Source organism: Limtongia smithiae (assembly GCF_038497785.1).
Source record: "Limtongia smithiae strain NRRL Y-17922 unplaced genomic scaffold V1518scaffold_5, whole genome shotgun sequence".
NCBI lineage: Eukaryota > Fungi > Ascomycota > Lipomycetes > Lipomycetales > Lipomycetaceae > Limtongia > Limtongia smithiae.
The window spans coordinates 514,051-536,633 of record NW_027117626.1 but is presented as its reverse complement, the minus strand read 5'-3'; the positions used below and the strand labels follow the sequence as shown (position 1 = coordinate 536,633).

General features: G+C 53.1%; 10 protein-coding genes across 10 annotated transcripts; 4 read left to right on the top strand and 6 right to left on the bottom strand.

Moving 5' to 3' along the window:
- Nucleotides 1-145: 145 nt before the first annotated feature.
- Nucleotides 146-3,803, top strand: V1518DRAFT_416111 (uncharacterized protein). The gene is made up of 3 exons (XM_066903977.1): nt 146-619; nt 676-853; nt 904-3,803. The coding sequence occupies exons 1-3, from the start codon at nt 314-316 to the stop codon at nt 3,429-3,431; spliced, it is 3,012 nt and encodes a 1,003-aa protein (XP_066759877.1). The 5' UTR covers nt 146-313; the 3' UTR covers nt 3,432-3,803.
- Nucleotides 3,592-5,089, bottom strand: V1518DRAFT_416110 (uncharacterized protein). Its single transcript, XM_066903976.1, has one exon. The coding sequence runs from the start codon at nt 4,979-4,981 to the stop codon at nt 3,824-3,826; it is 1,158 nt and encodes a 385-aa protein (XP_066759876.1). The 5' UTR covers nt 4,982-5,089; the 3' UTR covers nt 3,592-3,823.
- Nucleotides 5,090-5,239: 150 nt separating this feature from the next.
- On the top strand, nt 5,240-6,288 carry V1518DRAFT_416108 (mitochondrial ATP synthase g subunit-domain-containing protein). The gene is made up of 2 exons (XM_066903975.1): nt 5,240-5,541; nt 5,713-6,288. Exons 1-2 carry the CDS (start codon nt 5,391-5,393, stop codon nt 6,003-6,005), a joined length of 444 nt encoding a protein of 147 aa, XP_066759875.1. The 5' UTR covers nt 5,240-5,390; the 3' UTR covers nt 6,006-6,288.
- V1518DRAFT_416107 (uncharacterized protein) lies at nt 6,094-8,109 on the bottom strand. Its single transcript, XM_066903974.1, has one exon. It carries the CDS (start codon nt 7,922-7,924, stop codon nt 6,245-6,247), a length of 1,680 nt encoding a protein of 559 aa, XP_066759874.1. The 5' UTR covers nt 7,925-8,109; the 3' UTR covers nt 6,094-6,244.
- Nucleotides 8,110-8,217: 108 nt separating this feature from the next.
- On the top strand, nt 8,218-10,778 carry V1518DRAFT_416105 (transcriptional repressor TCF25-domain-containing protein). The gene is made up of 2 exons (XM_066903973.1): nt 8,218-8,350; nt 8,409-10,778. Exon 2 carries the CDS (start codon nt 8,414-8,416, stop codon nt 10,622-10,624), a length of 2,211 nt encoding a protein of 736 aa, XP_066759873.1. The 5' UTR covers nt 8,218-8,350; nt 8,409-8,413; the 3' UTR covers nt 10,625-10,778.
- Nucleotides 10,779-11,711: 933 nt separating this feature from the next.
- On the bottom strand, nt 11,712-12,439 carry V1518DRAFT_416103 (GFA family protein). The gene has a single exon (XM_066903972.1). It carries the CDS (start codon nt 12,367-12,369, stop codon nt 11,944-11,946), a length of 426 nt encoding a protein of 141 aa, XP_066759872.1. The 5' UTR covers nt 12,370-12,439; the 3' UTR covers nt 11,712-11,943.
- A 709-nt stretch (nt 12,440-13,148) lies between these two features.
- On the top strand, nt 13,149-15,167 carry V1518DRAFT_416101 (Alpha/Beta hydrolase protein). The gene is made up of 2 exons (XM_066903971.1): nt 13,149-13,608; nt 13,658-15,167. The coding sequence occupies exons 1-2, from the start codon at nt 13,182-13,184 to the stop codon at nt 14,818-14,820; spliced, it is 1,590 nt and encodes a 529-aa protein (XP_066759871.1). The 5' UTR covers nt 13,149-13,181; the 3' UTR covers nt 14,821-15,167.
- Nucleotides 15,055-16,515, bottom strand: V1518DRAFT_416100 (acyl-CoA dehydrogenase/oxidase). The gene has a single exon (XM_066903970.1). It carries the CDS (start codon nt 16,471-16,473, stop codon nt 15,169-15,171), a length of 1,305 nt encoding a protein of 434 aa, XP_066759870.1. The 5' UTR covers nt 16,474-16,515; the 3' UTR covers nt 15,055-15,168.
- Nucleotides 16,516-16,699: 184 nt separating this feature from the next.
- Nucleotides 16,700-20,592, bottom strand: V1518DRAFT_416099 (uncharacterized protein). The gene has a single exon (XM_066903969.1). The coding sequence runs from the start codon at nt 20,172-20,174 to the stop codon at nt 16,836-16,838; it is 3,339 nt and encodes a 1,112-aa protein (XP_066759869.1). The 5' UTR covers nt 20,175-20,592; the 3' UTR covers nt 16,700-16,835.
- A 13-nt stretch (nt 20,593-20,605) lies between these two features.
- V1518DRAFT_416095 (alcohol acetyltransferase) lies at nt 20,606-22,555 on the bottom strand. The gene is made up of 2 exons (XM_066903968.1): nt 22,040-22,555; nt 20,606-21,982 (listed from the first exon to the last, which is right to left on the bottom strand). The coding sequence occupies exons 1-2, from the start codon at nt 22,071-22,073 to the stop codon at nt 20,700-20,702; spliced, it is 1,317 nt and encodes a 438-aa protein (XP_066759868.1). The 5' UTR covers nt 22,074-22,555; the 3' UTR covers nt 20,606-20,699.
- Nucleotides 22,556-22,583: the final 28 nt, after the last annotated feature.

The window sequence follows — 22,583 nt, the reverse complement described above, 5'->3', positions numbered from 1 at the left end:
GTCGCTTTTGGTTTTGTCGTTTAGAATTACTTTACTGCTGCTAGTTCCCACGTTAGTAGCATAACATTCACATCTCCAATGTAGATAAAACGTACCGTCCCCAGTCATAGAAATTCGCCAAGAAATTCAACGAACTGGGCCGAGATCGAATTTAGAGTTCACGAAACCCTCCCATTTCAAACTCCCAGACGCAAAAATCCGCGTACCCTCATCTCTCGCGCGCGCGGCTCGATCACTGCATCGCGACGACGATCTGAACACTTTCTCCATCAACAACCACTCGATTCGCCCGCGGAAAATCTTGCTAGCGAAAATGTGGTTTGGTAGAGCCGGGAGCCGGTTCTATAGAAAAGCTCACCGGTCATTCATCAAACGGCGCCATGTACCGCCTCAACTTTGGAAATCATGGAAATCAAGCTGGAGTGACTACGCGGAGGCAAATTCCGCAACCTCGGAAAAGCTTCACACAGCATGGAAGAACTTGCTGAAAGAGAATCAATACTTCGAGTTTTCACCGTACTATCTTGCGCGTCACAGAAGTCGTTGGTACTCAACAAATCACCAGAGAAGCGATCACGGTTCGGAGGCAGTTTCAAACGCGACAGCGACGCCAAAAGAGGTATTACATATGTATTGTGCAGCTGCGTATATGCGAGCACTAACTTTGCGATTTAGGGGAATGCGCCCGTTGAGCCTGTCAAACGAATCCTCACTATGGAGGAGCCTTACAAAATCGACTTAATCACGTTGCAGAAAGTTCCTCTGAATGAAGCAAAGGACGTCAGCGACTCGGTACTAGAAGTGCAACCCAAGTCAACTCCGGATAAGACATTGATAGAAATGGCTGGTTCAGGTGAGTGTCTGCTTGTTTGACTATTTCGAGATTGTCTAATCTCTCCGCAGAGTCTGCATTTTCAGCCGTGTCAGAAGATCAACTAGCAGACACTGCTTCCGAAGAACCCCTTAGTCAGAGTCCTGAATGCTCGGCGGGAATTTCTGACCGTGTTGCAAATGCCCAGCGACTTGCCCAGAGCTCCTTGCACGAGGACAGCATCGAACGTAAGGAAGGCCTTCAGAGGGAGCAAGACATGAAGAGACTAGCGACCCGCCAGAATGTTCAAGCGAAGACCAGAGAATTTGTTGAGCTGTCCGTTAAAGACATCGACATCTCACCGGTTACTTTTGACAAGGGATCTCTTGGTGATTTTACGGCGGAGATCATGAAGTCCGATGGCATCGATACGAAGACCGCGGAGTCATTGAACAGCTTTGTCGAAACGCTACTTGAGCCGGAAGTGGCGAACAAATCGGAGCTGGATGATAAAGCCAAACTTCCTTTGAATACAGCTGTCGCAGATGCCGCTTCCGCTGGACCGCCGTATGTCGTCGGAGGACCCTTATATGCTACTAAAGTTCGCAGTGAAGAGCAAGGAGAAATCATTTCAACTTTTAGTGATGCCAGTAAGACGTCTCGCTACGCTGCGGAAACCGGCAGTTTGAAAATAGAGCCACGTTCTGTAACACCGAATCCAGTGGTCGACCGCGCCCGCGAATCAAATGAGACGGTATTTCTGGAGGCAGAGCCTCTCCCTGAAGTATCGTCTGAGGGGTCAGTTGCCAATTCGAGAGAGACGGCCGAAAGCTCGACGAACGAGGAAGTGCTTCAAGACAAGCAAGAGGAGAGTACCGCGAGAGTAGAAATTATTGAAACTGAATCGACCCGCAACGTCGACCAGAGCACTGAAGAGAAGATAGTCTCGGTCACGGAGAAAGATATAGTACAGAATTTTCATTCTGAACAGACGAAGAGTATCGAGACGGAAACAAACGTTGTTAACGAAGCTAGTGTCATGGCCGACAATGCTGTTCGAGAAAATGCAACTGCAGACACTGACACACTAGCTTCAGAGGAAGCAGCCGCTACTAATGTCGCCACCGAATTAGACGCAGAAGCCATCGTCATGGCTAATGAAGAGCCTAAAGAGAAGGGTGCTAAATCGAAAATGAAGGAGCCTATCATAGTTGAACCTATCGAATTCACTACCGCCGAACAGATTGAAATACTCGAGTCGGACGTTTCTGATCTTCTCGGCAGAAGTGAAGACGTCATAGAAAACATTTCCCGATTGGAAGAAGAATTGTCCCGGTTAGATGACGAAGTGATGAGTCTAAAGAGAGACGACGGAATGACAAATGAAAATGACGATCAACCATTCACGTATGATGACTTCGCGGAGAATTTTACGGAGCACTTTTCAGAGTATATTGCGCCTCATGAATCGCAGATGGAGAACTTACAGACTCAGGTATCGCAAGTGATGAATCTTTTGAAAGCGCAGGGCAAGATTGAAAAGACCGAGAAGAAGAAAATCGTGGAAGAGGAGAATGCGCTTAAGAAATTAACGTCAAGGATTGAACAACACTCGACGTCGCAAAGCGAGCTTGTGGACAAGATTACGAAATACTCAACGGCGCTTGAGGACCTCACGAGCAAAGTTGCTAATATTGAGACAAGCATACCATCCGGTGAGAAAGGGAAGCCGTTGTCGGTATCATCGGACCTTGAGGAGAAGGTAGAGGCCATGTCTCAACAGATAGATGGTTACCCAGCAAAGTACAAGAAGTTGGAAGCCACTTTTTCTGGCATGGAGTCGCTCAGGATGAGAATCGACAAGCTGGAACAGCTCATGACGAAACAAACTCAACAGAGTGAGAAATCATCAGCAAGATTACACCAGGACAGCCAGCAGTTGAGTAATCTTAATAGCTCCGTGACCGTATTGAAGCAGCGATTATCGGATATTACTATCACGTCGGAGAAACAAGTTGCCGCTATCGCTACCAAGCTGTTGGCAGAGGACGCGGCATTTGCGAAGAAGGTCATGGCGAACTTGTTGGCAGCTGGAAAGAGTGAGCCTCTTAAAGCGACCTCGCCACCGCCACCGCCTACTTTTGAAGTTCATCGTGCACCTCCGCCACCTCCAAGAATAGTTGATAATTCAGTGGCCATAGCAATCGATGCTACTAAGTCAGGCGAAAATGCAGAGAAGTGGGTTGAGATATTGTTGCTGACACCATCGGTGAACAAAGTCAACATTATCGTCAGCTCAACTTATGCGCGCCAATTCTCGGAGCCAGGAATAGGTGCCTTGGCGACCACGATCGGCCACCTCTCTGTCAGCGAGGTGCGCTTTGTCCGGCGCTTAACCGAGCAGGGCTGGGTTCTGACCACGGTTGTCCACAGTTCCGGAAGTCTGATTTTCGAGCGCAGAGCGAAGTCGATGTCGCAGCCGATTCGCGGTTTCTTTGGCATTATTATCGGCACGATTATGGTACTGGGAGTTACGTCCATGGGGCTTGCAGCTGCAATTCTGACGCTGGATTTCAATCAGACGATGGAGGTCGGAGCCGAAGAGGCTACGAAGCGTTGAGCTCTGCGGAGAGGCAGTTCGCAGGAGCGCATGCGTGATATTATTCTAGACGTAACTGAGCGTCTCCACTAGTTTTGTTTTCTGGCGTTCCAATCTCATTTCACGTTGTGGTATCTACTGGCGTCAGAGATATAAAGAATCTCTATAGGCAAATTGTATTGCACTCTCTGATTAATTTATGCATAACCAATGTTAACTCAATGCTAGTGTTATTCAATTAGGATATAAGAATATATGCATGCAAATAAATTTGAAGAAACATTTGTGAACTAATTTCGTTAGGCTGAGATTGGAACACAATTTGACATCACTATGCGTACAACGTTGGAAAAGCATGACACGGAGCATATAGTACAAATATTACTAGGCGGGAACGTATTTCGTGTTTCTGTTTACCCGACGGACTTGATCTCAGCCAACGACGCCGAAGATGGGCCTTCCTCGAGCTTCTCGTAGCCAGACTTGCGGTTTCTACGCCGACTTCTGTCGTTTCTGTGACCGCCAACGTAAATATTGCCAATTCTGCGAGCTCGGCGGGTGCAAAAATGGAAGATGACGAGGCCAACGGCAAAGACAAGAACAGATAAGGGAATTGCCAGAGCCATCTCCCACGTCTGATTCTCGTACCGCGCCTTGTCGGCGTTCCGGACCCTGGGACCTTGTAATAACTTCACGAGTGGAACGTGCTGGACGTTAAGGTCTTCGGCCGCTTCGCTGGTAGACTCGATCTGGATATAAACGGACTTTGAAAAGACCTTGCCGATCCACTTGGGATTGACTTCAAGATAGAAGTAACCCAGCTCGTTTTCGATCCAGTCGGTGGTATAGAACGCAAACTCCTTTATGAGAGGGTTCGAGCCGGATTGGACGTCGCCGTCGGGAGAGCTGATGGCGAGCGTATCATAGTCGAGAAGATTGATACGCACTTTCGTCGCGTTAAAGTACCGCGGGTACCATGTAATGAAGTATGCGTGGCCGGACAACAGATCGGTGTCGTGATCTGGCGAGCAGAAAGGCGCGAGTTCCCCGTTCAGCAAGTAGCGCTCGGGGGTACATCTCAAGACGGGATTCAGGCGCTCGAATTCGCCAGCGTAGTACTTTCCGCCCATCACAACCTTGGGCGCTGCTGGTGCCGGTTTGCCAGCGGCAGCAGCCTTCTCAGCCTCCTTCGCAGCGACCTTTTTGGCTACCCACTCATTGGCGGTGGCAATCGCGCCGGTCTCCTCGGCGAACCAGGTGCCATATGTCGGGCTTGGTCGCTCAACGAAACCATATTTCTTGACCTTTGGCTTGACTGTGACAGGCGCGCCGTTGTTCTTCAAGCTGATCCAGGGAACAGGCGCGGTGGCCGTTACCACAGGCGGGCGCGGCGAGAGAGTGACGCCTTCGACAAGCATCGGAGTGACTGTCTCAACGCCGCCATTCGGCGCTGTGCGCGTCCATGGCCGGAGGGCGAAGATGCCTGGTGTCTTGGCCTCTGCGGCGACGAGTGCAGCGAGGGAGAGCAGGGCGAGGACGGTGTGAGCGAGCAGCATTTTAGTCGGTGGCATGCAAGCGGTGACCACGGACGGGATATACAACGACCGGAGGCGTGACGGTCTTATAGAGCCAGTGGCGGCGGCGAGACGTGTCGCGGTATGCGGACGCAAAAAGGCTGTACGCAGCAGCCTCGGACGCGTTCAGTTCATTTTAGCCGGAGTCCGCGGCACCACAAACCCTGACCCACGCGCCGCACGCGCAGGCGTCGCGCCGCTAAACCATTGACGCCGCTACTGAGATCCGGCCAATCAGTGGGCTGAGAGATTCACGAACTGGTTTAGCGGTTCAGATGACGGGTTCCCCGGTTCTTCCCATTTTCCTCTGCCCCGACGACCGCGCAGAAAGAGGAGACTGCTAACCTTCTCCTCCATCGGGCCCTCTCGCATCACCACCTGCTCAGCTCTTTCACCCAACCACACAATGCTGCGACAGTCCGTCTCCTCGCCCCTGCGGTCCCTTCTCACTGCTGGCCCGTTCAGCCGCGTGCTCCTCCGTCAGCAGCCGCTGCGCAACAATTCCACCGTCACCAACGCTGTCGCGAAGGCCACTGCCGCCGTCAACACTGCTAAGGGTAAGCGCCCTTTTATTGCTGGTCTTACTGTTGCGTCATATTGTTGTTCTACTATGTTATTTGCGATTGCGTGCCGTAGACGGCTCAGCCGTGGGCATGCGTCGTGAGACCTCCCCGACTTTGGGCCCTTCCATCTTCAAGAACGAACGCTAACAAAATGTCTTTCTATAGCTACCACCGAGGAGGGTATCTACTGGTCTAAGGTTATCAGCGAGGTCGCCAAGCAGGTCTATCTGAAGGAGGGCTTCACTCCGCCCACCGTTTCACAGTTCGAGAACACCTACAAGAGTCTATACGAGAAGTTCCTCCCTTTCGTCATGTCTCCCGAGACCCTCGTCGCCCAGATTAAGGCGGTCGGCGTCAGTGGTCCCACTGTGTTGAAGTACACCGCGTACACCCTCCAGATCCTAGGCATGTTCTCGCTCGGCGAGATCATTGGCCGAAGAAAGCTCGTCGGTTACTAGATGCGTGGACATTAGATAAGCGGACAGATGCTGAAGGTGTGGAGGTTGCATGGAGTCGTTGTCGTGCTCTACTTGCGCAAGCTAGATTCGATAATTTCATAAATGCATGGTGGCTTCATGTCAATACTTTAAAAGTTCTTGTATTGTTGAAGGCATTAAAATTAGGGTTACCTAATAATTCAACTATGTACGCCGTAACAGAAAATTTTTCTTTTGGCCCAAAATCTACTATTGTTCTTTTAGTGACGATCATTAGAAACATGAACAAGATTTTCGTCATCTAGAGGTGTGTCAGACAAGTATGCGGGTACCTGCGACACCGGCACAATTGCAACGATGCTGTTCGCTCGTTCCAATTGCAAATGCACAGCATGACCAGTCGTGATCCCAAACCACATGCCTCCCAGATGTGCTGCGGTGTCTATCGCAAACGCCGACGTAGCCACTGGCGCCACGATAACAGATGCCGTAAGACAGTATGCCCCAAATAGCAACCCGCCAAGCAGCACTGCAACTGTCTGAATGCTCAAGGCCGGCGGATGAACGTTGATTAAAATCACTACGCTCGGCTCGCGTTCAGAAGGATCTGTCGATTCTGGTTCAGACTCAATAGCAGCATTCTCGTCTTCGAAATGGCGCTTGTTTAACACCACCACAAGCCTGTTGTTCTTGGTCTTAGTCACGTAGTTGGTGTTCTCCAAACCTTTGGACCTCAAAAAGACCTCTCGCAGCGTATCTTCAAGCGAACTATCCTTTGTTTTTGCAGACTGTCCGACTTCCGTGTGCTCGGAGCTCTCGGAGCCGTCCAAGATTGCCCTCTCGAATCTCTCCAGCGCTTCAGAAGAGTAGAAATAAGTCATCAAAAAGCCAAGCATCGCCGATACTGCTCCTCCAAGTCCTAGGGTTGGAGTTGCCGGTCGTTTGAGTAGTGCATTCAGAAGAATTGACATAATAGCTCCGTTTGCAGTTCCACCAATCCACAACAAAATCACATTCCGAAATCCAGAGGCAATTTCGACGTTCGCTGCAAACACGCCAAACAAAACTCCAGAAAAGAGAAAATGTCTCATATTGCGGTGGCATAATGACGAGGTCAAGATGGAAATATAGCGTGCGTCCGGTGTTTGCTTGCCGCCTGTAGTTGACCATATGTCTGTCCGCATATACCCATACCTCACAAGCCTTGCTCGCAGAGAAAGTGGCCCGTATCTCTTCAAACATGTGTACAGTGCACTCAGTCCCAAAATTGTGAGTGTTGCGGGATACACATCAAACATATCCTCGGATGGATTCACCATGCTGTGCTCTTGTCCATCCGCTCTGATCCCCGGCGTACCCTGAAGTGCTGATCTAACAGTTGACAGCAACATCATTGGATTCATCGCATCAAACAATAATACACTGCCATAAGTGTGAACTGCATCTATATAACTTGTTGGCGCAAACATAAAATGTACGACCAATGGGCCGCTCAAGAGGAAAAGAAGTGAGACAAAGAGTGGCCAGCTCGTCCATGACATCCGCGCTCTGACGTTCTGTTTTGACACAGCAACTGCGCCTCGAGTAATGTAATCTTCGCCTTGTTGTCGTGACCGCATAAATAGAAACGTGTCATCGTTACTCTTGCCGTAATATGAAACCTGGCGAGCCGTATACAGCAAACTTGGTCGGATATTGTGACTTCGAAACGCTCGCATACAGCTGTCCCGCGAAAAAAGTAACCTTCTGTCGCTCAATAATGGCCGCGAATACGCGCGCATAGCTGAAAACCGACGCGCCGCGTCTCCGGTTGGCATGCGGACCAGCGGCCGCATTAGCATGCTGGGTTGCTGTGGAGGTAGTACTCGCAATACCGCTGCACTCTGTGCCTTAGCACATAGACAGCCAGCCAAATTGAACAGCCTGTTATTGAGCAGCATTACGAGAAGATCGCGAAATAACGATGGGTCGTCGATTCCACTACGCCAGCAATGCCTTCAGAGTTGACGTTGATCTCGACGCCAATATCAAACGACTCGCGTATAGTTCAATGTACAATTCTAAGCCCAGTGTTAGTCGGCAACACTGCTCAACTGCAATTGCGACATACCTAGACGTAGAACACCAAATGCGAAATCGTGAGTGTGTCTTCGAGGAACTACACTCACCGGCGTATATCGATGAGCTCGATCACGTGAATCGCAGAGCTCATCGAAAGTCTCATCGCTTTTGGCATCGCCCAAAACGCCGAGACGTACAACTATACGCTACCAGGACGTCGTTGGATAGTCTGGGAAGGAGAAGAAGCGGCATATTAGCTTCTGACTGAACGTCGTTTGAATTTTTGTGCACGTTGCAGTAGTAAGGTAGGTTAGTTAGCGTTTGTACGAATCATTCTTTTACTTACCAACACCATGGTTAAAGCAGCAATGAGTTTACGGGCAGCTCGAAGAGCAGAGATGTTAGCGGCGCGCGAGCGGGAGCGTATGTCGTCACCGCTAGCAGCGGCCACCGAAGACAACGACGACGGGGCACACAAGGAAGAAAACAGCGGAGACGAAGGCGATATTGTACTGACAAAGCCAAAGATCAACCTATACGCTTTGCTCAACAATAACGATGAGGTTGCAGCGAACTCCTCAGAAGAAGATTCTGGCGGCGAGAGAGAGACACCGATTGTGAACAAGCCGGTGGAGGCAGTAACGACAAAGTCGGCGCCAGCTAGCAGGCCGGCAAAGAAGAAGAAATCAAAGAAGGGAAAAAAGAATAAAGTCGAGCAGACGGAGAAACCGCCGGATGATACTGGGCTAGATGATATTGACAAGGCTCTGGCGGAACTGAACCTGAAGAACGCGCAGAACGAGCCTGATAGTACTCCCTGTACAGTGACCTCCAACATCGACACCCTCGCGGTCGCCGAGGCTGTCGCAGACGCCCGTCTGCTGTCAGTGGACACGCGGAATCTTGATCCTGAACGCGAGATGAGACGGCTATTTGGACGCCGTGTCATGCAAGAAGAAGGTCGCGCTGCACGACGCGCCGGCCATCACGCTCGAATGGCAGCGAGCAGCAAACGATATGTTCTTGTCCAGCCCGGCGAGGACTGGCCGCGGTCCCACGGCTTTTTAGGGATGACGATGGAGGTCTTGGCCACTGAAGGCGAAATCACAAGTTTCAAGTTTACGCACTCGCGATCGTATATGGATATTCAGCAGCAGTTTTATCTCGCGCTTCAGTTTGACGATGCTGAATTGATCAATAGTCTCTACCACAAGTTTCCATACCACGCGTCATCGTTGCTGCAGATTTCGGAGATATTGGCGCATACCGGCGAGCATACAAGGGCAGCCTCAGCGCTTGAACGAGCGTTGTTTGTGTATAATAAGGCGTTCCATTCAATGTTCAATATTTCGACAGGTCGCGTGCGACTACCATTTCAATACTACGAGAACCGAGGATTTTACCTAGCCATTTATCGATATGTTCGTGTGCTGGAACGCAAGGGCATTTGGTCTAGCGCCTTTGAATTTCTAAAGATTATCCTAGAAGTATCTGCCGAAGACGACCCATATATTATTCTAATTATGATTGATTTATATGCGCTGCGCTCTGGAAACGACCAATTTTTGATCGACACGGCCGATTCACACATTTTCAAGGAACGCGCTCAAAACTATCTTAACATTGCGTTTTCTCTTGCACTGGCTCATCTCAGGTTGAAGAACGCGGAAGCGGCTGAGGCTGCGCTTGAGAGAGCTGCAGATAATTTCCCATGGGCACTGTCCGCGCTTGCCTTGGAAATCGGGCTCGATGTGCCACCACAGCTAATGAAGTTCAACGAACCACCGTCCACATATCAGCACATTCTAACGGCGCTGTACGTGTCGCGTTCTTCATCGTTATGGACTACACCAGAGGCTAAAACGCTGCTGCAAAAGGCCGTGGAAAATGTCAAGGTCAAGCAGCCTGTTCCGTCCGCCAGCATTTTATATTCGCCAAAGGAGATCAGTCTAGACCTGTTCCGGCACGTCATCATGTCAGATATCAAGCCTGCTTTGGAACTTCTTCCGCGCGGAGGAATATCCGACCAACAGATGTGGTCTGATGACATCCTGCCACCGGCTGACAATGTGTCTCCATATCTGCACACTGAGATATCACGATCGCCACAGTCTGTCGCTGGACGCATGCAGGACGGCATTCCGACGGATGACCGAGGTGTCCTGAATGGATTGTGGAATAGCTTGATGCAATGGCGACGACGGCGGCGCGAGGAAGGGCTCGTGAATGGCGAGGAAGGCGAAGAAGAGGCCTTTGAGGAAGCGGATGCGGAAATTGCATGGGCACTTGCTAACGAAGCATTGGAGGCTGAGCGCGCTCAAGACACCGTTGCCATTGGAAGCGGAGAAGAGCAAGTACAGCAGGACGGTGGTGCTGACGCTGCGCCGGCGAGAGAGTCATACATCTCATCATTGTTCAGAGTGCTGGCTGGTGGATTCCGTGGAGAAGATGCAACAGGAGCAGCTAACCGACCCGGCGCGCAGGAGAACGAGACCGAGGTGGATGACGAAGAGTTTGTAGATGCCATGGAGTTCTACGACGATGACGAGAACACAGACACTACTGCTGAGGACGCATGATTGATATGGGAGTTCTCAATTTTAGTATTCACGGTCAATTGGTAGTTTAGAATTCCACGGCACGCTGTTAACCAAGTTATATATTTATGCGCCACATATTTCATGTGGGACCTGCTGAACAACATCTTAATGTAATGAAAGAACTTATCAACACACAAACAGTAGAGCTCCTATTAGTTCTACCGGCGAACCAGCCCAATCAGCTCTTTCCATAGCTCGCTTACCAAAGCACCACAGTCTTCGTGAAATCCACGGAGGCAAGGAAACCAATACTCTTGCATGCAGCAAAGCGGCTACCGCAGGTTGCACAACACGACCAAGTCTACCGATCGGCGTAGATTCCACGCATCTGTGTGAGCCAGTATTCGCACAGCAACACTTGAACACTGAAAATGAGCACGAGAGATCAGTCATCTCTCAGTGCGATGATTGGAGCATGCTTTGGATCAATCCACGCTGTCGCGATGGTGTCGCGGCTCGCAGCATGGTAGTACACGCAGTCACCAAGAATCACGAACTCATGTCGTGATGGCAAGCATCGAGGAGATCGCGGCTGTATGGCGAGCAGAATACGCGTGATGCGCGCATTGGATTTGATCTCTGACGGACGGTACAGAATAGCGTAAATGCAGGCTGTCGCATACTCGTTCAGTTCGTTTCGTGTCGTATCGCGTCAAGCGATGCGTTAGGGCGTATCGAATAGATTTTTCTGCGATCAGAGCTTTAGAAAACCAGGAGAACATGATACACGTATCGGCAAGAATGCACAAAAATTGTAAACACAACCTAGCAGCTGCGTATCGCGCGTCCTAGCCGCCCAAAGTTAGCCAAGGGCAACGAGTCCACACAAATTCAGCACCCTGCCAGGCACGCGTTGCGACGGGCACTATAGCTTTTGAAAAAGCTAAGAGGAGATTGCGAAGTCGTCAGATTTACTTCGTACAAGACGACTCGCACATTGATTGAGTGACACAACCAAATAGGTATATCTCGCGCTTGTTTACAAGCCTTTTTTGAAAACAAGGACACATGTCGATCCACAGAACGCCACGCTATTAGAGCTTTCGTAAATAATGCAATCAGCAGATGTATATTAGTCTTAGTCTAGATGTATGCGAAGTACCAGTATCCAACCTCTAAACTGTACACCGCCTGCTGTCGGACAAGCCTTGGCAACATCCATGCCAACTTGCAGATTGGCTTCTCGCATCTCGTCGCGGTTTGCGCTGTCTCCTCACTTCGCTCTAGAAACGAGTTAGCATACATGCTAGGCAACATATCAAACGACACCACCCCTTAGAGCATTCCTTATGCAATAGCTAATCCGTCGACGGAAAAAACCGTATCGTACCAGCCAGTCGCGCCGGCTTGCCGGTGTCGCTCGCATGATGAGCGCCGTCGATTACCGGCACTTCTGTGAAATCAAACGGACTTACGCCATCCAAGCACGCGACGTTCACCCCGAACAGCTGCGGATTCGAGCGGCGCTGGTGATGCGTGTATATCCCGCAGCGCGAGCAGAAGAAGTGCTGTGCGATGCAGGTGTTGAAGCGGTAAGATGCGAGCATGTCTTCGCCTTGCAGAAACTTGATGTCGCCCATCTTTGCGGTAGCGGTGACGGCGCCGCGCATGCGACAGTAGGAGCAGTTGCAGCGTTTGACTTTATCGAGGTCATCCATGAGAAGGACTTTGAAGCGTACAGTGCCACAGTGGCATTGTCCAGTCCGGGCGCTGTCGTCGGACATTGCGTCGTTAGGCCAGAGAGAGGCGTGAAGGTGGGCCGAGGGTCCTTCAATGACGCGCCCTCAATAGACGAGTTTTTCGAAGGTCTACATGTTGTGTGCGTTGACTCCACGCCGGCTCACATCTTCACAGCTCGATATTATCGAAGAAGGCGTGTCAGCTTTCTTGCGCATCACACGATTTGCTACGCAGGACTGATTCTCTCAGTCTTTACGCTGTATAGTAGACACTATAACGGCGTTGGAAGAGGCTACATTCGTCAGCTCACCACGCTGCAACGAACATGCGCCATATACATCTTTGACCATCGCAGTCTTCGTGCCTCAAGTTCCAGCAACATACATAATATCCTCTCTGCCTCTCTCCCGCCTATCAGTGCCCAACAGGCCTGTGAACAAGGGATTGTTCGAACGACACTGGCGCGATTGCCACCGTCGGTGACGAATCGGGAGAGTGACGACCCGGAGCGGCATTCGAGTCTGGAGTGCGTCCATGACGCCCCAGCGTGGCGCTGGTGGTGTGCAGCAGATGACCCAGCAAGAGATAGCAACGTGGGTACCGCTGTGCCGTGAATGCGGCACAAGTGCGCCGTGCAGCGATAGTTATCGCCAAGCAAGGTTTGCGGAAGACTGCCGTATTCGAGCATTCTAGCCGTATATGGATTGGTGTATGCCCAATATGGATTAGCGCAAACCCGAGTCATAGCTGGACCCGGCGGCGTCGCAGCTATCAAATCATCATCGCCACTCTTACGGGCGATCCTCTCCTCTCTCTCCTTCCACCTTCGTTCCCTATCCGCACCTTCATAGTCACGATGAAGGCCTCCATCCTCGTCTCCCTTGTCTCCGCGCTTGCCGTCTCGGCCGAGCAGTCCGTCTTCAAGGTGGGCAAGCCCGCCGCGAATGATGCTGCCGCCTCAGGCATCAAGATGTCCTCCGCCCTCGGCGAGGCCATCAAGGTCCTGGGAGACTCCATGACCTCCCAGATCACTCCCGAGACCGCGAATGTCTGGGCTGAGATGGAGCGCGACTTCCCCGAGGTCGTGAGCAAGCTCACCTTCCTCACGGAGCCCAAGCCGGCTACCAAGCGTGCTGACTCCGACTACGACTTCCTCGTGTCCCAGGCCGACCTGCCCGGCCACGCGCTTCGCGTCAAGAAGCCGATCGACCTCGGCGTTGACTCCGTAAAGCAATACTCTGGCTACCTGGATGTCGAGGAGGAGGACAAGCACTTCTTCTACTGTATGTTGTTTTATCGCGGTCTGAAATGTGCTCATGCTAATATGGTTAGGGTTTTTCGAGTCGCGCAACGACCCGGCAACCGACCCCGTCATTCTCTGGCTCAACGGCGGCCCTGGCTGTTCCTCCATGACCGGTCTTTTTTTTGAGCTCGGTCCGTCTTCCGTCAATTCCGAGGGCAAGCTCATTTACAACCCCAACTCGTGGAACCAGAACGCGTCGGTGATCTTCCTCGACCAGCCGGTGAATGTCGGCTACTCCTACTCCTCCCAATCGGTCTCCTCTACCGTCGCGGCCGGTAAGGACGTCTACGCGCTGCTGTCGCTCTTCTTCAAGCAGTTCCCCGAGTACGCCAAGCTTCCCTTCCACATCGCCGGCGAGTCCTATGCTGGCCACTACATTCCCGTCTTCGCCGCCGAGATCCTCTCCCACAAAGACCGCAATTTCGACCTGACCTCGGTCCTGATCGGCAACGGTCTTACCGATGGCCTCACCCAGTACAAGTACTACGAGCCCATGGCCTGCGGCCAAGGTGGTGCTGAGTCTGTCCTCACCGAGCAGGAGTGCGCCAAGATGGAGGATGCCCTTCCCCGCTGCGAGAGCATGATTCAGAACTGCTACACCTCTGAGTCCGTCTGGTCGTGCGTTCCCGCTTCGATCTACTGTAACAACGCCATGATGGGCCCGTACCAGCGCACCGGCAAGAATGTCTACGACATTCGTGGCGAGTGCGAGGATTCCGAGAACCTGTGCTACCCCCAGATGGGCTGGATCTCTAGCTATCTGAACTCTGAGGACGTCAAGTCCGCTGTCGGCGCCGAGGTCGACCTCTTCGAGTCCTGCAACTTCGACATCAACCGCAACTTCCTGTTCAACGGTGACTGGATGAAGCCCTACCACTATGCCGTGTCCCACCTCCTCGAGGCTGGTGTCCCCGTTCTGATCTATGCTGGTGACAAGGACTTCATCTGCAACTGGCTAGGCAACCAGGGTTGGACCAACGCTCTTGAGTGGTCCGGTGCTAAGGAGTTCCAGTCCGCCGCCGTTAACGACTGGTTCCTCGGCGACAAGAAGATCGGCACTGTCCAGAACGCTGGCAAGTTCACTTTTGCTCGTGTGTTCGAGGCCGGCCACATGACGCCTTACGACCAGCCTGAGTCTGCCTGGGAGATGGTTCAGCAGTGGATCTCTGGCAACTACGGCCTGACTGCTTAAATGTGCGGTTGAGTTACTCATCACTCATTTAGAGGAATAGCGGCAGATTTGCTGCTTAGTGTGGTTATTGTTGTACTTTTCTGGGAACTTTTTTTTTACCGGTGAATTTTCTTTTTTTTGCAGGTTGTTTTTTTCTTGCGGGGGGATTATGGTGCAACAATATAACTATAATGAAACAGGACTTGTTAACATATAAGACATCGCTTCTTGGCTTTTTTGATGCTATCTTGGAGAGAGAAATACTTTTGTATTAACAAGGAAGTTTCATTGAAGGATGCTGTGGAGTTTTCTTGACTCTGTAGTGACACAAGGAGCGGCATGAAATAACAAAAAAACATGAAAATAGCTTTATCTCGAGCTGGAGGCGTACTTCTTCTGGATGTTCTTGGCGATGGTGAGGAGCTGGATGTTAGAGGTGCCTTCGTAGATTGAGCCGATCTTTGCGTCGCGATAGAACTTCTCGACGGATTCTTCGCGGGTGAAGCCAACACCGCCCATCCACTCGACAGCCTTGGAGGAGGCATGCTCAGCGACCTGTGAGGCGTACAGCTTGGCCATGGCTGCTTCCTGGACAAAATCGCCGCCGTTGTCCTTGATGCGTGCGGCGTTGAAGAGCAAGAGGCGCGCGGCCTCGATCTCGGTCGCGACCTGCGCGATCTGGAACTGCATGCCCTGGAATTCGCCGACGTACTGACCAAACTGCTTGCGGTCGTTGGTGACGTAGGAAACCGCGCGGTCGAACGCGCCCATGGCGATACCCGTCATCTGCGCGGCGATGCCGATACGGCCCTCGTTGAGGCACTCGATCGCGATCTTGTAGCCCTTGCCGTAATGGCCGAGAATGTTCTTGGCGGGGACGTGCACTTCGTCGAGAGCGAGCACCGCGGTAGAAGATGCGCGGATGCCGAGTTTGTGCTCCTTCTTGACGAGCTTAACGCCCCAGTCTTTCTCGACCACGAATGCGGTGATGCCGCGGTAACCCTGCTCGGGCTCAGCGTTGGCAAACACGACGAAAATATCCGCCTCCGCGCCGTTTGTGATCCACATCTTGCCACCAGTAAGCACAAAATCACCGTCCGGCAGCTTGCGTGCGCGTGTCTTGAGCGCGAACGCGTCCGAACCGGCAGACGGCTCCGACAGCGCGAAGGCGCCGAGCTTTGAGGTCGCAAGCTGCGGCAGGTACGTCTCGCGGATGTAGTCGGACCCCCACTTGCGCACGCACGTGCTGAGTAACGTGTTGTGCACGTCGTTGAGCACCGACACCGCGGGATCGCAGCGCGCAAGCTCCTCCACGATCGCGACCGCGGCCGTGAATGATGCGCCGGCGCCACCAAGCTCCTCCGGTGTCTCGACCGCCATTAGACCAGTCTCGAACATAGCCTTGATGACCTCCGGCGCCATTTTCTCTTCCTCGTCCATCTTAGACACGAGCGGCGCGACGACATCGGCGTTGAAGCGCGACACGACGGAACGGAACATGTCGACGTCCTCATCGAATGCGAGGAGCGAGCCGGTCGCGGCGGCGCGGGGGGTGGTGGAGGACAGCGCGCGCGCCGCAGTCGCGCGGACGCAGGCGCGGGAGACGGCGGGACGGCGGACCACGGCCGCGGCGATGCGGGGGAGGTTGGTGCAGACAGGCATTTTGGCGGGCATGAGGGGGTAGAAGGGGCGATGGGGACGGGGAGTATATATAGATCGACGCGGTGGTCGGGTGCACGATCGATGCGGGGTCGACCGCGGTTCGGCGGGGTTAAGCCCTAACCCCATGAATGCGGGGGTGCGCCTCGGCGCAGGCTGCGTGGGCGGCCCGACGAGTCGGCACTTTGCTTCCGGTGGAGCTGGCCGGCCAATAACGGTCCTGCACTCCACCGGCACCCCACACAACATGAAGTTCTCTATTCACGTCTAGGCCCAAAACATTCACAATCCCAAAACTAATCCCACAACTCCGCGGCCTCGGATGGCCGCCCATGCTATCGTCATGCCCCACTATCCCTCCCAAAATTTATACACCTCTAAACCACCTTGTGCACCCACGTCCCGTTCTCGGCGCGCTCAAGGCATCGCGTTGGCCAGTACCTCTCATTCACCTGAACGCTGACCACGCTGGTCACGTCCTTCCTGTTAACCTGTTTCACGCGCACAAACTCCCCGTCCCGCCACTTGTGCTGCTTCACGAGGCCGATGAACTGGTCGATACTCTCGACCTTGACACCGTCCACCTCGATGATCCACTGTGCAGGTCGGATGTTGTTCAGTGCCGGCGCGCCGAACGAGACCGAGCCCACGTACACGCCCCCTGAGAGCGGTACGTTGCGCGTGCGGTGCGCGACTTGCTCGATCGCCTCCGAAAATGTTTCGTGGATGAATGCGCCGTTCCACTGCACCATCAGCGGCTTTATGGCACCGCTCGACATGTCAAGTAGCGGTCGCATGGTCACCTTCTTCTCTAATCCCTCGCGCAGAATTACAAACTCGTAGGACTCCTTGGTTTCGTCCTGCAGATGCCGCTCGACATCAAGCAGGCGCAGAACAAGCTCGCCATCGATCTCGAGAAGAATGTCGCCGGGAATCAAATCGTTCGCGTTGTTCGTCGCAATATCGTGGTGTGGGAACTTGTCGTAGATGTTGATTAACTGCACCGTATTGGAGTTCATTTCGCGCTTCGCGAGTCGCGAAAACTGCCTGATCCGCATCGGGCTCAAACCCAGTCCGGCTGCTGACGACAAGGAAACATCGCCGCACTCGACGTTGAAAGTGCGTGTCTTTGGAAGAGCATTGCTGTGCAGCGCTGACGTCGCGCTTGAAAGCGTGCCGGACTCGCGGAGACTCCTGTTGATGTGTGCGACCATCGGCTTCACGTAGACGCTGTAGTACATACCCGTGGCCCAGAACGTGTCAGTACCTGACGAGTTCTGTGAGGATGCGTTAAGCCAGAATGCGATGATTTTGAAGCGCTCCTTCGCCGTCTCATCACTTGCGCTCTCCTCGGTCTTAGAACTGTGCTTGGTCACGATGATACCGCCGTCGCACGCGACACTGTCCGCCAGCGAAATTCCTTCGACGTTAATCAATCGGAACCGCGGCGGATTGCACTTTGTCGTCCCGACATCCGCGAACGAAACCACCGACGTCTCCTTTTCAACAAACGAGTGCGACGAATCGAGTCCAAGCACCGTGACCTTGTCTTTCACCTTCAATGACGTGCAGGCGTCGAATTCGGGAACAGTCAGCTTGATATGCGGCGGCAGCGCAGCCATGTCAAACGTCAAGTATGCTAGGCGGTCAAGCGCAAGCACGCGGCCTGTCACGGCGTGGTGTTGAATTGTCAAGCGGATGTCGACAAAGACCGATGGTACGGCCGCGCGGTCGCAGACCACAATCGGGATATCGTTTTCAATCGAAACCAGAGTGCCGACGCCAAAGTAAGGCCGCGAGGAGGTGTACCCGTTCACACTGAACGGCAGACGTGTGTTCACGTACATTAATCCCTGCTTCAGCATATCAAGCGATCCAGCTTCGATCGGCGCGGCGTCATCTTCCTCATCCTCGACTGCGTAAGAAATCGCCTGCTGTCGTGCTACTGGAAGCGCGCCTGCCTCGGCCGTTGGGAACAGCGACGTGCGATCCCAGACGCCTGTCTTGTCGTTCCGAACAAATAAATGATCAAGATGGAAGTGGCGATCAATCTGCACGAGCCCCGTGGTCTCGCGCACCTGGCCGAGCTCCTTGTGTCGGATCGGCACGCGAGTGCCGTCAGGGACCTTCGCGACAATATCCAAAAACGTGTCGAGGTTTGGCGTCGGCTTGTTGTTCAGCGAAGTCACCAAGAAGTTCCGTGTGAGTGCGGACCAGTTCAGCATGCCCGACAGCGCCACGTATACGCCTTGGTCTTTCACTGGCATGCCGTACGACCGTGCCTGCTGGTATGATAGGTCATGGAAAATGCCACCGCCGATCTCCGCGAATCTGTCCGGCGTAATCGAGTGTAAGTCTTGAACAGTGATATCGGTCTCTAAACTTGTCTTGCCGCGATAAAAAGACAACCGAACCGGCTGCTCAATTCGCTCGTCAAGAATAGCGAACAGTAAAAGAAAGTCGTCCAAAATAACTCCATCACACGCAAACAGCATATCGCCAGGCTCGAGTTTTCCATATGCGGGTCCGCCAGGCAACACCCTCGCGACGGTCAGTAATCCATTCGACCCAGGACTCCGCTCACGGCACAGCGCCTCGGCCTCGCAACTCAGTCCGAGTCGGCGCAGCTCGTCGTAGGACTTGTGCACAAACTCAGCCTGCATCGTGCCGCGTGTAATTCGCGCGCCAGACTGAATACACGAGAGCGCGCGGACGACTCGGTCAAGCGGCAGGTAAAATGACGACGCAGACCGCTTCGAGCCACCGGAGTTGAGCGCAATAGCCTGTCCCGAAATGTTGAGCACCGGTGAGCCTGACGACCCGCCGGAAGTGCCTGTCGCCGCCTGGTAGTAAAACGTGTTGAAGTCCTCGTACACGTCGTCGCCGTATCGCGGCGCAGCGCGGTCAAGGCGTGCGAGCGTGCTGCCGAGAATGCTCAGTTTCTCGCCAGAATCATTTCCGACGACTTTAATTGATAACCCCACTCGCGCAAGGTCGGGGCGGAGGTCAATCTCCTCAACGTCGAGGAACTTGACGCGTTCGGGGTCGTACTGAAAGAACCCAAAATCATGCACAGGATCGCGGTAGATGGGACGCAGCGGGACTTCCTCGTAATTAACAAACACAGCCGTCGCGATTATGGGCGCGGGATTCACGACATGGCGGTTGGAAAGGATGATTCCGCGCTTCTTGTCGACCACGAAGCCTGTGGCGGTGTAGTCGCCAGCGCCCTCGGTGTCGAACGCGCGCACGGCGGACGCTTTGATCGAGACAATTCCCTTGATAATGCGTTCAATTGTCTTGTCCCATGTGAGGTCCTTCGCAAAGTCGGCGAATTGCTGCTGCTGTGTGGCGACCGCAGCAGCAGTCGCCGCCGCCGGGAACTCGGGCAACGACTTAGTGTACGGGGCTGGCAGCGGCGACAATGGCGACCGCAGTGCGTCCCGCGCAATAGCCGCCGACGGCGGGAAGTACGCGGACGTGTCGCGCAGCGGGCTCGCACCGGTGGCGCTGACATTGCCGGTGCACAACCTCAGCGCCGCGTCAGGGTCTGGCGTGAGCGCGGGGGTGCATATGATGTTGTTTGTCGCGTTTCCAACGGGATTCGTGCCAATTGAAATGGGCTGCACCGCGGCGACGGCGGTGGCGGTACCCTTGCTGTTGCTGCTGCTGTCGCTGCTAGACTGCCGGACGGAGGAGGGGGAGGCAAATGTCATGGCGTGGGCGCGCACGGTGCGAGAGGCAGCGAGGAGGTACTTGATTGGAGAAGCCGTGGGCCCAAAAGCGCGAAGGTTGCGCTTGGAGGTCTATATATACGAGCAGAGCGGGGGAGGACAGTGTGAAGTGGAGAAGTGCGGGGTGGCGTGCACTTATAGTAGCATGCGGGAGACGGGCTGCAAGGTGCTCGAGCAGTACACCGGGGACGCGGCGCGCGCATGACCACGTCGCGTGCCTTTGCTCGCATTACCAACCGCCGCGCAATTCTGCATTGGCTGTCATTTCCTTTGGAGTTTGGCCACCGCGCCGCTACACAACTTGCTCTGCCGTCGCCACCAGCCCACTCAGGCACGCGGACGGGCGGTTCGGGATTTCTCAGGGCCGGGCGTGTGCGCCTGCTGTTTAGGGACGGTGGCGAGCCGCGCGAATGCTCTTGGGAAGAAGGGGCTCGTGTCACTGATTGCGTGCGGCTGTCAACGCCACGTGTTTCGTCAGTTCAACACGTCCGCGTGCCTTCAGTTTGATTACTCCGCAACACCATCAAGACTCCTCAAAAATGCATCCCATATCATCTCACCTTTGCCCTCGCCCAAAACGGCATCTGCTCCTGTCATCGTAATTGTTACGCCGCCGCCCAAGACTCCCACAACGGTCATCTGCAACGCAGCCTGCATAACCCCAAGCGGCTGCGCGAATCCCACACCTGTCACCCATTCGGGACAACTAACAGCACCTATATTAGACAGTTCCAAGTCCTCGGTTCTGTCTTGCCCGATTTGGCTTGACAACCATGATTCGTATTTGCCGTCTAGATATTTCAATGCGCCGAGCGGGTTTCCCGCGCTTAGGTTTGTACCGTCTTTCAGAGTCTTGCCGAAGGAGGCGACGACAGTCCATGAAAACTCAGTCTTTGCGAGAGAAGGGAAAACGCGATCAACCTGAAACACGTATGAGCCCATTAAGTTGTCTGCTTGGTTTGCCTCATCCATGAATCTGCGAGCGTTGATCGGCACGCACAGCTTGAATCCATCAGCTTGCGGATACGTTACTGACATGGCAGCAAACAACAGAACCGACAACAACGGGGTCAACGTCGTATCGTGTGCTCTGCAAGCTTTCAGCAATGCATTTGCGCGTTCTTTGCTCACTACTCTGATTTTCACAAATGCATTGCTCGCCGGACTCCTAACCGTACCAAACAACTTCGCGTCGCGCTTTGGATACCAATTCAGTATAGGTATTTTAGAGCGCAGTCCCTCGTAAACTAGACCAACCATGAATCTCAACGACGGGCCGACATTTGCAAGCTGTTCGATGGCTGGTTGCACGCTCATGGTTTCGTTAGTCGTCATAATACTCGTCGCTGGTGTGTCATTGGCTTGAGATTTCATACCCCAGGCTATAGACGTCAATGTGAGCATAGCTGCTGTGCCGTCTATCACCATATGATCAAATAACAACACGATTTTCGTTTGATTCACGACTATCAACTTCCAAAGAGGTACATTTGATTCGTTGTAGTCGAAGCAGAATGTCAGCGCGGATGTCAAGAACGAGTCAAATTCGCCATCGTTCGTTTGAAATTCGACGATATCATCTAGATTGATTTCCTTAAGCAGCTCCAATGTCGGCACGCTCGTGTGACTGTTTTGGACATGAACACATAATGCCGGGTTCTTGGACATGACATCCAACACGGCAGCATACAGTCCGTCCTTGTCCACTGGGAGATCAAAGTCAATCCACACAAGCACTGCTTGGTAAAAATTCAGCTTTCCGAGTGCCATATAGAACTGCTCTACATGACCTATTCTCACGTCAGTCTCTCGACTGAACAGTCACACAGATGCTCTAGCTCACATACTTAGCGGTCGACTCACGACCCTTGCCGCCTCCATTGCTTTGTATTTCTTGACGCGCCGGCGGTATCTGTGTCATACCAAAATAAGGATCCCGCATTGCGTACTTTATATTGATCTGCAGCCTGTTAGGGGAAGAACAATACTAAGCAGCACAATATCAACGCGAGCTGGTGCAGGTACGCTCTACGCATAACGGTAGCCGCAACTCGGCAGATCCCGTCTTCGGCGAGCATTTGGCTGTATGTCGATTTGCTTCGGTGAGTATTCCTGATAATCTGTACGGCGTGAAAGCAGGCGTGTACGCATGTTGCAATGTGCATTGGAGCGGAAGCGTTTCCATTGTTTGCGCCGCATTTCCATGAAAGCTCATGCGGCGAGCTTTATCGAAAACTTCTTCGTTCCACTTCTTAGTCGGCCGGCCCCTCTTCCAAACCATCGGGATCGTTTAGTCACTTACACATCTCTCCTACACAATTAAGATCTAACAGTAGGTAGCTAGCCGCATTAGCGAAGCTGGAAGTCGCGGATGTATTGGTGCTCACTGCT

Coding starts and splice junctions, on each gene's coding strand:
- V1518DRAFT_416105 (XM_066903973.1), top strand. CDS start 8,414: ATGAGTTTACGGGCAGCTCGAAGAGCAGAGATGTTAGCGGCGCGCGAG.
- V1518DRAFT_416101 (XM_066903971.1), top strand. CDS start 13,182: ATGAAGGCCTCCATCCTCGTCTCCCTTGTCTCCGCGCTTGCCGTCTCG. Junction 13,609..13,657: donor GGACAAGCACTTCTTCTACT/GTATGTTGTTTT, acceptor TAATATGGTTAG/GGTTTTTCGAGTCGCGCAAC.
- V1518DRAFT_416111 (XM_066903977.1), top strand. CDS start 314: ATGTGGTTTGGTAGAGCCGGGAGCCGGTTCTATAGAAAAGCTCACCGG. Junction 620..675: donor CGACAGCGACGCCAAAAGAG/GTATTACATATG, acceptor TTTGCGATTTAG/GGGAATGCGCCCGTTGAGCC. Junction 854..903: donor GATAGAAATGGCTGGTTCAG/GTGAGTGTCTGC, acceptor ATCTCTCCGCAG/AGTCTGCATTTTCAGCCGTG.
- V1518DRAFT_416110 (XM_066903976.1), bottom strand. CDS start 4,981: ATGCCACCGACTAAAATGCTGCTCGCTCACACCGTCCTCGCCCTGCTC.
- V1518DRAFT_416107 (XM_066903974.1), bottom strand. CDS start 7,924: ATGCTGCTCAATAACAGGCTGTTCAATTTGGCTGGCTGTCTATGTGCT.
- V1518DRAFT_416099 (XM_066903969.1), bottom strand. CDS start 20,174: ATGACATTTGCCTCCCCCTCCTCCGTCCGGCAGTCTAGCAGCGACAGC.
- V1518DRAFT_416095 (XM_066903968.1), bottom strand. CDS start 22,073: ATGGAGGCGGCAAGGGTCGTGAGTCGACCGCTAA. Junction 21,983..22,039: donor GGTCGTGAGTCGACCGCTAA/GTATGTGAGCTA, acceptor ACGTGAGAATAG/GTCATGTAGAGCAGTTCTAT.
- V1518DRAFT_416103 (XM_066903972.1), bottom strand. CDS start 12,369: ATGTCCGACGACAGCGCCCGGACTGGACAATGCCACTGTGGCACTGTA.
- V1518DRAFT_416100 (XM_066903970.1), bottom strand. CDS start 16,473: ATGCCCGCCAAAATGCCTGTCTGCACCAACCTCCCCCGCATCGCCGCG.
- V1518DRAFT_416108 (XM_066903975.1), top strand. CDS start 5,391: ATGCTGCGACAGTCCGTCTCCTCGCCCCTGCGGTCCCTTCTCACTGCT. Junction 5,542..5,712: donor CGCCGTCAACACTGCTAAGG/GTAAGCGCCCTT, acceptor GTCTTTCTATAG/CTACCACCGAGGAGGGTATC.